This window comes from Callithrix jacchus, chromosome 1 (genome assembly GCF_049354715.1).
Source record: "Callithrix jacchus isolate 240 chromosome 1, calJac240_pri, whole genome shotgun sequence".
Lineage (NCBI taxonomy): Eukaryota > Metazoa > Chordata > Mammalia > Primates > Cebidae > Callithrix > Callithrix jacchus.
In genome coordinates, this window is record NC_133502.1 from 28,599,554 (window position 1) to 28,612,693 (window position 13,140).

Consider the following 13,140-nt stretch of genomic DNA (forward strand, 5'->3'; position numbering starts at 1 on the left):
CTTCCAAGATGGTGACTTGTGGCTGCATCCTCACCTGACAGAAAGCAGAAGGGACGGACACTGTGTGAAGCCTCTTTTATAAGGACATTAATTCCATTTCCAAGGGCAGAAGCTTCCTGACCTAATCACCTCCTCCATATCTCATCCTTAATACTATTACATTGTGGGGCTGGACGTGGTGCTCAAGTCTGTAATCCCAGCACTTTGGGAGGCCGAGGCAGGTAGATCACAAGATCAAGAGATCGAGACCATCCTGGTCAACATGGTGAAACCCCATCTCTACTAAAAATAAAAAATTAGCTGGGCATGATGGCGCGTGCCTGTAATCCCAGCTACTCAGGAGGCTGAGGCAGGAGAATTGCCTGAACCCAGGAGGCGGAGGTTGCGGTGAGCCGAGATTGTGCCATTGCACTCACAGGCTGGGTAACAAGAGCAAAACTCCATCTCAAAAAAAAAAAAAATACTATTACATTGTCAATGAAATTTTAACATATGTATGGGGGGCATGTTGAGACCATAGCAATGTTGAAACAATTATATATTTACATCCAGAAAAAGAACCTGGCCTAAACTTCATAACTATATGAAAGTGAACGCAAAATAGATCATAGATCCAAAGATAAAATATAAAACTATCGGGCTGGGCGCAGTGGCTCAAGCCTGTAATTCCAGCACTTTGGGAGTCCGAGGCGGGTGGATCACGAGGTCAAGAGATCGAGACCCTCCTGGTCAACATGGTGAAACCCCGTCTCTACTAAAAATACAAAAAATTAGCTGGGCATGATGGCGTGCACCTGTAATCCCAGCTACTCAGGAGGCTGAGGCAGGAGAATTGCCTGAACCCAGGAGGCGGAGGTTGCGGTGAGCCAAGATCGCGCCATTGCACTCACAGCCTGGGTAACAAGAGCGAAACTCCATCTCAAAAAAAAAAATATATATATATATATATATAAAACTATCAAACTTTTAGGAGAAAATACAACCAAATTTATGACATGGAGCTGGGCAAAATTCTTAGCCATCACACCATAAGAATGGTTCATAAAAGAAAAATGTCATAAACTGAACTGTATCAAAATTCAAAACTACTGCACTGCAAAAATACACACTGTTAAGAGAATAAAAATACAAGCTACAGACTAAGAGAAAATATTTGCAAATCACGTGTCCAACAATGGAATCATATTCAGAATATATAAGGAAACCTTACAGCTCGAAAGGAAAAAAAAACACCCAATTAAACACTGAACAAAAGACCTGAACAACCACCAGGCCGAAGAGGATACGTGGATGGAAAAAAAACGTGTGAGAAGATATTCAGCATCGTTAGCTATTACAGAAATGCAAATTAAAACCGCAGTGGGAACGACCACATACCTATAACATAAAAAGCACTGACACATGACAGCGTCGGTTAAGACATAGAGCAAGCAGAAGTTTGAAACGCTGCTTGTGGGAATGCGAAATGGAACAGCCACGTTGAAAAGGAGTTTGACAGTTTCTTAGAAAGTTATGTAAGGTTATCAGATGACTCAGCAATCCCATTCCTGGACATTCACCCTACAGAAATAATAACTTATTTCCACATAAAATTCTGTACATAAATGTCGATAGCAACTCTAGTCTTTATTTATTTATGTATTTATTTTATTTTTTGAGACAGAGTATTCCTGTTGCCCAGGCTGGAGTGCAATGGCACAGTCTTGACTCACTCCTCTGGCTGGTTCAAGAGATTCTCATGCCTCAGCCTCCCAAGTAGCTGGGATTACAGGTGTGCTTCACCACGCCAGGCTAATTCTTGTACTTTTAGTAGAGACGGGGTTTCACCATATTGGCCAGGCTTGTCTCGAACTCCTGATCTCAAATGATCCACCCGCCTCAGCCTCCCAAAGTGCTGGGATTACAAGTGTGAGCCACCACGCCCAGCCAGCAACTCTGTTTCTTCCTTGCCGAAAGGTAGAAGTGAGATCAATGTCTTTTGCTGGTGGTGGTCATACAACATGATAGTTGTCAGCAACACCAAGGAAGAAACTATTGATACAACAATTTATTTACAACATTTTGTACATTTATGTACAGGAATAACTTGGATGAATTTCAAAGACTTTGTGTTGAATGAAAAGCTAGTTTCACAAGGTCCTGTAATGTACACTTTCATTTACACGACATTCTCAAAGGGTCATTATTATCCTGATGAAGAGCAGATTAATGGTGAAGCAGGGTTTGCCAGGGGTTGGCAGGTGGGGGGGCTGATGGCATGGGCAATTCTGAGGGGAGGATGGAGCTCTTCTGTATCCTGCTCCTGGTGGTTACACAAGTCTCTGCATGTGCTGAAAATCATAGACGTGTACACCAAAACATGGATTTTACTGGGATAATTTTTTCAATAAAAAAGTAAAACAATGATGTGTTTGCTTCCTAGGGCCACTGTAACAAAGTACCACAGATGCCTTAAAATAACAGGGATTTGGCCGGGCGCGGTGGCTCACGCCTGTAATCCCAGCACTTTGGGAGGCCAAGGCAGGTGGATCACGAGGTCAAGAGATCGAGACCATCCTGGTCAACATGGTGAAACCCCGTCTCTACTAAAAATACAAAAAATTAGCTGGGCATGGTGGCGCGTGCCTGTAATCCCAGCTACTCAGGAGGCTGAGGCAGGAGAATTGCCTGAACCCAGGAGGTGGAGGTTGCGGTGAGCCGAGATTGCGCCATTGCACTCCAGCCTGGGTAACAAGAGCAAAACTCCGTCTCAAAAAAAATAATAATAATAACAGGGATTTATTGTCACAGCTTTGGAGGCAAGTCCAAAATTAAGGTGTTGGCGGTGTTGATTCCTTCTGAAGGGTGTGAGAGAGTCTCTGTCCCAGGGTCTCTGCTTGCTCCCAGGGCGCCCAGCAAGCGTGGGCGTCCTTGGGTTGCAGCGCTCCGATCTCTGCTTTCATCTTCACGTGGCCTTCTCTCTCTGTGGCGCCGTGTGGCGTTTCTGTCTTGTATAAGGACACCGTCTTGGATTCAGGGCCTGCACTGACCCAGCATGATCTTATCTACAGTCTTGCCTTCCCACAGCTGCAAAGACCCTATTTCAGACTAAGGTTATATTCTGAGGCTAATGCAGGTGGGCCTGAATTAGGGAGGACACTATTCAACCAACTTATTTTTTTAGAGAATTAAAAAAAATAAGACTGTGGACATTTTTTAGTATAATACAGGCTCTTGGTACGTAGTTTAAGCTAATCAGCAATAAATATTTTTCAGCTAAGGTAATGACTGTTGACAAGCATGTGACTCTTGTCTGAGTGTTTAGCCCGGGCACATCAACTAAAACCACCCCTGACCGGCAAACAGAGAAGCTATTTTTGGTGAAATCCATTTCTAGGTAATTAACTTGAAAATATTTTCAATATTCAACATAGATGGTGCATTTAAGATGACTGAAGCCACGTCTCCACAGATGCAGAGGATCTGGATAGCTTTCCTCTTTAGATTGAATAGTTCTAGAATGATTCCTAAAAGTGACATCTGGTGGGAAATACCCACTTCACGTTGAGTCACTCTGTTATGGTTCTTATTGGTGTAAAATGTCTCTGTTTTCCCTAATATATTTTTTAATCTTTTTTTTTTTTCTTTTTAGAATGAATTCTGGAATAAATACAAAGGTACGTTTTTTATTGTTTTAACCTTAAGTGAGAGGGGTTCATTAGGATATTTGAACTTTGAAAATATTTCCTGAATTTCCTTTCTGCTTTTGTTTTAATCTGACCCATTTAAGACTTTCTCCCTCAGGGTGTTTCCATAATAGTTATTGTAAAAGAGTTTTTGTAGTAATTTTATACTAATTCTTGTTTTGTTACTGACTTAGAGATATATACTTAAATCAGTACATTCTCATTTGAGGATACCAAATTCCGTAACTTTTCTTAAATACAAGTGTATTAGGTAAAAGCAAAAACAGTCTGAAGGATTAGATTCCCTACAAAAGTAACCGCCTTGGTTTCATGCTTAGTGCTGTCTGAAGTGGCATCAGTCATTCACATTTCTCAAAATGACAACTGGACCTATCTCTAAATCAGGTTGTGTAAATCCTCCAAGAAATGTGAAGTCCTGCGTCAGCCTTCGCATTCTCATTTCACCCCCGATCACCTGGAAAGAGGAACCCTAATATCCTCTCCCCTTGAGGCTCAGCCCAGAAATGAGCGCCATACTCTCGCCTTCCCTGTGTCCTTCCAGCTGGTCCCTGTGGTTGCCTCTGGCTGAAAACACACAGCAAAACACCTCAGCAAGAATCAGAAAGCCAGGCCAGGGATCCACCTAGATAAAAGCATCACGTACACATGGCCACAAAAGGGGGTGGAAAAGTAAAGTCCAAAGAGGAGGAGTTGTTTACAGAGGAACAGGAAGCCATTTCCAGTTCTCTGAACAGCAGTGCCAAGGTTAGCACAGCAAAGCTGTTTCCATGACGCCCAGAAATGGCTCGCAGACTCCAGTTTCCAAATCCTGTCTTTGCAGATGGCGACCAGTGCGAGAGCAGTCCTTGCCAGAACCAGGGCAAATGTAGAGACGGCCTCGGGCAATACACCTGCACCTGTTTAGAAGGATTCGAAGGCAAAAACTGTGAATTATGTAGGTTCCTCTGCCTGACATACCTTCAGATCAGACTCCCCTGAAGAGCAGCAGCGGGGCGGGGGAAGAAGTGCAAACGCCTAGTGAAACAACCTTAAGTCCTTTCTGATGTATAAAGTCTGGGCTCCATTGCGCTGTGCCACTATAGAATAAAAAAGCCCTAACACATCCCTCAAATGACTCGGCTTGGGGCTATGACGAGAGACACAGTCACTTCTCAACCCCCCCAGAGAGACTAGAACGTTGACGTGTGGGATCCATTCATGTGTAAACGAGTGGACTCTGTTTTCCTTGGGGCCAAGTGCATCGCCCTGTTACCCCTGCTCCTGTGACCTGTGCAGTGATTCTGTCACCTCTCACCTATGTGTGAGGATGCAGGTGTCAAGGACGAATATTGGAGATTGTCCAATTATAAAAATTTGATACATTCAATTATCTCTACAAGGAAAAGTCACTAAAAGCTTTCTCTAATGTGGGATTAATTTTTAAATAAACAGCTAGGCTGCTATTAGGTCAATTTTCCCTAAGGAAAAAGATTTGCATTTCTTTTAAAGTACTTAATTGATCATCTTTAGGCCATGTTCTTAGATTGTATTACTTTTGAATTTTCCCTGATGGGAATATCAATTATGCATCATTCCATTACAAGTCCAGAGTCACCTCCCAGGGACACCATTTGGTAACTTCTGAGGCATAATCCTGTTCAGGCTCCCAGGGCTATGAATGTTTTCCAAAATTCCATGCATGTTGATCTTTGCACTGGGATTACTTTTTCATTAAAACCCACGCAGAGGGATGTGGAGTCAGCATAATGTGAGTGCTGCTGGGACAGGTGGTGCCGGTTACCCAGTATGTGTGAGGGGCAGGTCCCTGGAGCCTGGCGTCTGCCGAGGAAGCCAGGCTCCACCGGGCACTGCACCATGAGCTCCCCATGACCCTCGAGCTTTCCCTTTGAGGCAAGTGTGCCTGTTGCCTGGCTCTGGCCCCTCGCTCTAGCCCAGTGGCCACTTTATGGCAGAAAGACAAGTGGAGGTAGCCGGCAACCTTGGGCCAGCCCAGCCTCCATGTCCCCAGCCAGCCGACCCCAGAGCCAACATGCCTGTCTCTTGCAGTCACACGGAAGCTTTGCAGTCTGGACAATGGGGACTGTGACCAGTTCTGCCACGAGGAGCAGAACTCAGTGGTGTGCTCCTGTGCCAGTGGGTACATCCTGGCTGATGATGGGAAGGCCTGCATTCCCACAGGTAGGAGGCACGCTGGGCCACAGCCACCAGCTGCCGATGGGGGTGGGGCAGGGACATAGGCATGTTCTGGGTGGGCCTGGCAGGTGACAGCAGCACCAGGAGGGCAAGATTGAGTCCTGGGCTCTGGGCTCAGGTGGCCAAACATGAAGACCACAAGGTTTGGAAACAGACCGATTATTTCTGTGCACCAGATGTGCTGTTTAACCTCAGCTTCCTCGTCTGACAAATGGGACCAACACTCTGGCCTGAGTGCCTGGGTGACCCCTGGCCCACCACAGGCCCTCAGTCTCCCTTAGGACTGGGGGGGATCCACCTATGCCAGGGAGCTGGGGGGACCACAGGCCCAGAGCACCAGGGCACACGAGGGGCAGAGGTGGCCCGAGGAACTGGAGCTAAGGAGCGGGGCTGGGGTGGGGCCAGAGGACACTCAGCCTCTGAGATTGCTTTTCCGGAACCACTGTTGATTGAACTTATTTCTTCTTTTCCTTGATGAAAGTGGACAACAGGTGCCCAGAGGGCAGTGAGTACAGCACAGACCGGGGCCTGGGCAGGGCGGGGACAAGCCTCCTTGTCCTGACCCTGTGGGCATCGCCTGCGCCGGGCCTGCCTGGCTGTGGGCGCTTCTGCACAGGTGGGGCCCTCGAAGGCGAGTCCCAGGCATCACAGCCGCTCTTTGCACAGTGACCCCATTCCCACTCATAGCCAGCCACGCCCACAGCTTCAGCCTCACCCAGGGGTGCATCAAAATGCAAAGGCCCAGGCCAGCCTTTTCAAGAGCCTGGTAACCCAGCTCACCTTCTGGCCTCAGGCGCAGCTCAGCCCCAGACTGCATCCTGCCTGCGACCGCCATGACTGTCCGCTCCAGACACAGGTCACTCCCGAGCACCCTGAAGTCATTTCTTGACATACGTATGAACATTTTTAAATTCTAGAAATAATCACAAATTCACTTAAAACCAAGTGTGATGTTTGAAAATAAAATGAGGGAAACTACTTCCTAGTGCAAAAAGTTCAGGCTGGGCGCAGCGGCTCACGCCTGTAATCCCAGCACTTTGGGAGGCTGAGGCGGGTGGATCACCTGAGGTCAGTTCAAGACCATCCTGGCCAACATGACAAAACCCTGTCTCTACTAGAAATACAAAAATTAGCTGGGTGTGGTGGTGGGCATCTGTAATCCCAGCTACTCGGGAGGCTGAGGCACAAGAGTCACTTGAACCCTGGAGGCAGAGATTGCAGTGAATCGAGATGGCACCATTGCACTCTAGACAGAGCGAGACTCCATCTCAAACAAAAAAAGTTTAGTTCCACCTAATGGATGAACTCAGAACTTGTAAGGGTAGCGATTGCACACATGGGCAGAGCTGAGGCCTGCAGGGGTTTGGGGGTGACAGCACCTGCAGCTGGTGAATTCGCCAGAGCCCCTCAAACCCTGCAGGAGCACTGCAAATAAGCAGCTGAGCTGTGCCCCCTGCCGCCCATTTCCTCCTCTCCTCTCCTCTCCTCTCCTGCTGCCCACACCCCTGCCTTCCCCCACCTGCTCCCCACACCCCTGCCTTCCCCCACCTGCTGCCCACACCCCTGCCTTCCCCCGCCTGCTGCCCACACCCCTGCCTTCCCCCGCCTGCTCCCCACACCCCTGCCTTCCCCCGCCTGCTGCCCACACCCCTGCCTTCCCCCGCCTGCTGCCCACACCCCTGCCTTCCCCCGCCTGCTCCCCACACCCCTGCCTTCCCCCGCCTGCTGCCCACACCCCTGCCTTCCCCCGCCTGCTGCCCACACCCCTGCCTTCCCCCGCCTGCTGCCCACACCCCTGCCTTCCCCCGCCTGCTGCCCACACCCCTGCCTTCCCCCGCCTGCTCCCCACACCCCTGCCTTCCCCCGCCTGCTGCCCACACCCCTGCCTTCCCCCGCCTGCTGCCCACACCCCTGCCTTCCCCCGCCTGCTGCCCACACCCCTGCCTTCCCCCGCCTGCTCCCCACACCCCTGCCTTCCCCCACCTGCTGCCCACACCCCTGCCTTCCCCCGCCTGCTGCCCACACCCCTGCCTTCCCCCGCCTGCTCCCCACACCCCTGCCTTCCCCCGCCTGCTGCCCACACCCCTGCCTTCCCCCGCCTGCTGCCCACACCCCTGCCTTCCCCCGCCTGCTCCCCACACCCCTGCCTTCCCCCGCCTGCTGCCCACACCCCTGCCTTCCTCCGCCTGCTGCCCACACCCCTGCCTTCCTCCACCTGCTGCCCACACCCCTGCCTTCCCCCACCTGCTAATGCTTTCATCCCACTCAGAAACACCCCCCCACCCCCCGCTGTCTGGCTGTCTGTCCTTCCACCCACCAAGCCTTCTTAACTTCTTGGTGCATTTCCAGGCAAATCGCAGATGCCCACACTGCCCTTGCTGCCTGGGCTGCTGCCAGGCTGTTACTTGAGGGGAAGCCAATGCTCGGACAGCTGCGCTCACCTGCAAACCCAACCCCTACCGACCCGGAGCTCCCCGCAAAGCCCTCAACCCTCTGGGTGCCCACACTGCTGCCTCCGGCTGTCTGATTTTTCCCCCACAGCTGAGCCTTGCAGGTGTGGGGAGCCTCTCGCTGTGCTGAAGGCCCTGGTTGTCCTTTCTTTCAGGGCCCTACCCCTGTGGGAAACTTACTTTGGAACGCAGGAAGAGGTCAGTGGCCCAGGCCACCAACAGCAGCGGGGAAACCCCCGACACCGTCACCTTGCCACCAAACAACACAAGCGACCTGGACCCCACCGAGAACCCCTTCGACCTGCTGGGCTTCAACCAGACGCAGCCCGAGGGGGAGGACAACGACCTCGTCAGGATCGTGGGTGGCCGGGAATGCAAGGATGGGGAGTGTCCCTGGCAGGTAGCAGTGGTGACAGCCCCTCAGGCTTTCTGGTCAGACCACCCGACCCACTGTGCACCTCGGGGAGGCCAACCCCACACTCTGGGAGTAGCAATCCGGGAAGGCAGTGGTCCGCACTAGGACAGAGGGGCTCTGCCACCCAAGCCTGCCTGCCTATCCCTCCCTCCAGGTGGCTGAGGAGGCTGTGAGCTCCACAGGGAGCAGCCGGGGCTAAGGGAGACGCTGGGTCCAGTCCACGCCCCCTCACCCCCACCCCACCAGGCGTTTCTACGGTTGCATGTGGCGTGCCCAGGATGACGCTGTCCTGTGAGAGGAAAGAAGGAGAAGGCGTAGCCATGCCCTCAAGTGCCCTCAAACCTCCCTACACCAAAAGGAGACAGGGCTGAAGCCTGGGAGCCACCCAAGCTGCCAGGGGGCAGGAGGAGGGTGAGGGGGTGGGTGAGGCCTCCATTTCCTCTTCTGTTTGATGGAGGCAGGGAGAGTCCATGTCCTCACTTCATTTTTAATTTCGGAAATATTTTTACCCAGACACCTAAGTCCTATGGAAACAGAGAGTACCTTGGAGAAAAACACATCTACTTATTTTCAAAGGTAGAAAGAAAATCACTCTGAGGTTTTCTTTACTAAGACACAGTACCTTGCTCTGTCACCCAGGCTGGAGTGCAATGGTGCAATCTCAGCTCACTGCAACCTCCACCTCCCGGGTTCAAGTGATTCTCATGCCTCAGCCTCCCAAGTAGCTGGGATTACAGGTGCCCACCACGCCCAGCTATTTTTTTTTATTTTTAATAGAGTTTCACCATGTTGGTCAGGCTGGTCTCAAATTCCTGACCTCATGTGATCTACCCTCCTCGGCCTCCCGAAGTGCTGGAATTACAGGTGTGAGCCTCCATACCAGGGCCTAATCTTGGATTGTTGATTTAGACTAATGCTGCCAGATTAAACAAATGAAAACACAAGACCTTCAATTAAATTTCAATTTCACATAAACAAGAAATACTTTTGGAGTAAGTATGTTTCAAGTATTGCATGAAGCATACCTATGCTAAAAAGTATTTTCTGTTTATCTGATTCATATCTAACTGAATTAGATTTGATAAAGACATACCTGAGACTAATTTATAAAGAAAAGGTTTAATGGACTCACAGCTCCACCTGGCTGGGGAGGCCTCACAATTCTGGCGGAAGGCGAAAGGCACGTCCTACATGGTGGAATCAAGTGAGAGGGGTTTTCCCTTATAAAACCATCAGATCTCGTGAGATTTATTCACTACCACGAGAACAGTATGAAGAAACTGCCCCTGTGATTCACTCACCTCCCACCAGGTCCCTCCCACAGCACATGGGAAATATGGGAGCTACAGTTCAAGATGAGACTTGGGCGGGGATGCAGCCAAATCATGTCACTGGGCATCCTGTATTTTCTCTGCAGTCCTCACTTGGACTTGAATTTTCTTTTCTTTTTTTTTGAGACGGAGTTTCGCTCTTGTTACCCAGGCTGGAGTGCAATGGCGTGATCTCGGCTCACTGCAACCTCCACCTCCTGGGTTCAGGCAATTCTCCTGCCTCAGCCTCCCGAGTAGCTGGGATTACAGGCACGCGCCACCATGCCCAGCTAATTTTTTGTATTTTTAGTAGAGATGGGGTTTCACCATGTTGACCAGGATGGTCTCGATCTCTTGACCTCGTGATCCACCCGCCTCGGCCTCCTGAAGTGCTGGTATTACAGGCATGAGCCACCGCGCCCGGCCTGGACTTGAATTTTCAATGCCCAAAGCCAGAATGTCCTCTCCTACAAGCAAGAACCTCAGAGCCGCCAGCACCCTCGGGAATTCCCCTGGGGCTTCCTCCACCCCAGGCCCTGTGGAGGGACCCTCTGTCTAATTATAAAGAGCTGAGCAAGAGGGAAGCGCTGAAGCGGCTCTGACCCCTCCTCCACGTGACGCATGTTTGTTGAGGGCTTTCTACGTGCCAGGCACTGAGCTGGGTGCTGTGTACATGGGATATGAAACTGCAAAGCCCCTCTTCTGACACACAGAAGTCTAAACCTATTAGGGAGCTGAGACCCAAATCCTCCCAATCCCAGGCACTGTGTGTCTGGGGAAAGAACTGGGATACAGGAGACCCCACTGAGGCTCCATTGGGATGAGCAGTAAAAGCCTCCTGTGGGGCTGGTGAGCTGGACTTGGAGCCCCAGGCAGGGTTTTGAGGGGGTCCCGGGCAGCGCGGCAGGTCGGAGCACCTTGAAGGGCTCCTCAGAGGGCCCCTGGCTGAGTCTGTTGAGGTTTGTGATTCTTGTCTCCTGGTTCGAGTCTTGGCAAGTGGCCTCATCTGCATCTTTAGGAAGAACGGTTGGTGTTCATTTCTTAGAAAGCCTGACTTTCCCTTATGTCAGCTGGATAATGAGTTGATAAATTATGCAAAAAAGAGGCAAAAACAGCCGGGTGAGGTGGCTCACGCCTGTAATCCTAGCACTTTGGGAGGCCGAGGTGGGTGGATCACCTGAGGTCAGGAGTTCAAGAAAAGAGGCAAAAACATGACCCCTTTTCTAGCCGTGAACATTTTAAGAAATCGTTTAAGACTGGGTGTCGTCAGTAGTCAGTTTCACTGGCCTTCACATGCGCCCACCCACTATCTCAGGACAGGAAACTCCTCCGAGAAAAGAAAGCCAAACTATCCCAGGCTCCAAACTTGTAAGTCCAGCTCCCTGGGGACAGCGTGGGGCACCCTGGTCCATGCTCAGTCCCTAGGGACCCCTCACAGGAGCTGCCACGGGGATCCCCAAGAAGTCACCTGGGGTGGAGGCATCCATGCCCATGGGGGATGGGCTTGCCCTGCTGAACCGTCGGGACCCCAGGCAGGTGCACCGGTCTCGGCAGACGTTTCTGCACAGCCTCCTGGTCGCGGGTAGAAATCCTGCCATGGAGACAGAAAAGGCTGCTCCCACAGTGAGCGTCTTCTCCAAAGCATGGACAGATGCACTCTGCGCGTGAGACTTTAGAGAATGCTGTGATGGGTTTGGAAGGAAGAAAAGATGATTGAGTGAGTATGTCGCGCAGGTGGAGCAAAGAGATGGACAAGGAGCTGTCCTCGGGTGGACAGCAAGAGACCGGAGAGGACAGGCTGGCATGGGCAGGGCCGGGCAGTGCCACCTGAAGAGCTGGCCTCTTTTTGGGCACCACCTGTCTGCCCTGCCCAGCCACACCGAGCCTGTCACGTCTGTCACAGGCTCTGCTCATCAATGAGGAAAACGAGGGGTTCTGTGGTGGCACCATCCTGAGCGAGTTCTATGTCCTCACTGCAGCCCACTGTCTCCACCAAGCCAAGAGATTCAAGGTGAGGGTAGGTAAGTGACACCCAACAGCACCCGGGGCTGTGGAGGGGGGCACAGTCACTGTCTGCTTGACAGAGACCACTAGAGCTGATAGAATTTCCTGGGAGCACTAGTTAAAATCCTGAAATCCTATTTGTGGGGTTAGGGGCGTTTCACAGGGGACAAAGATGAGGAAGCAGAGGAAGGGGAAGAGGACAGAGGAAGATGGGGATGGGAAGGGGACCCAGCCCAGCCCTTCTCCCGCTGGTGTCCAGGTCTCGGGTCTTCGAGTCTCTGGGTCCCAGGTCTCTGGGCCTCCGTGCCCAGCTAATGTTCTGTGTTTCAGTGTGTTTTCCTGGGAGCCTTCCAGACCTCCCTCTCTGTTCAACATACTCTGGCCACCAAGCACCTCTGTCTCTTCTGTTTCTGTGTGTGTGGGATTGTTTCATTCACATCTGTCTTTGTCCTCTAGACCCTAGAGCTGTTCAGCACAAACCTAACACAAGCCACAGATGCAAGTGATATATGTAAATTGATATTTTTATAACATTAAATGTTCTATTATACATTATAAAATACAAAAAACAGGCTGGGCATGGTGGCTCAGGCCTGTAATCTCAGCACTTTGGGAGGCTAAGGCAAGGTCAGGAGTTCGAGACCAGCCTGGCCAACATGGCGAAACCCCATCTCTACTAAAAAATACAAAAATTAATCAGGCGTGGTGGCGGGCACCTGTAATCTCAGCTACTCAGGAGGCTGAGGCGGGAGAACCACTTGAAGCCAGGAGGTGGGGGTTTCAGTGAGCCGAGATCATGCCACTGCACTCCAGCCTGGGCAACAAAGCAAAACTGTCTCAAAACACAAAAGAAAACAAATATATGTGTGTGTGTGCATCAGATTTTATAATCTGACATATATTAGATTTTCATAATATATCTTATTTAACTCAACATGTTGAAAATCTTATTTTTCCCATGTGTGTGCTTGTGAAAGGTGTAATAAGACATTCTGCGCGTTTTCTTTCATTCTAAGACTATTTTACACTCACGGCACAACTGTTTCACTCTCTCGGCCGGCGGCCACACTGCACAGCCTGGG

At 50.7% G+C, this 13,140-nt stretch overlaps 1 protein-coding gene across 2 annotated transcripts in view; it reads left to right on the top strand.

Annotated features, from left to right (window-relative positions):
- Window positions 1-13,140, top strand: part of F10 (coagulation factor X) — a 28,427-nt gene that overhangs the window by 14,361 nt on the left and 926 nt on the right. The window contains exons 3-7 of one of the 2 annotated variants that reach the window (XM_002742546.7): window positions 3,632-3,656; window positions 4,507-4,620; window positions 5,733-5,864; window positions 8,485-8,729; window positions 11,958-12,075. In XM_002742546.7, the coding sequence (XP_002742592.2) occupies window positions 3,632-3,656; window positions 4,507-4,620; window positions 5,733-5,864; window positions 8,485-8,729; window positions 11,958-12,075 (634 nt within the window). The remainder of the gene's footprint in view (window positions 1-3,631; window positions 3,657-4,506; window positions 4,621-5,732; window positions 5,865-8,484; window positions 8,730-11,957; window positions 12,076-13,140) is intronic. The other variant, XM_078335457.1, reaches the window with a different exon arrangement.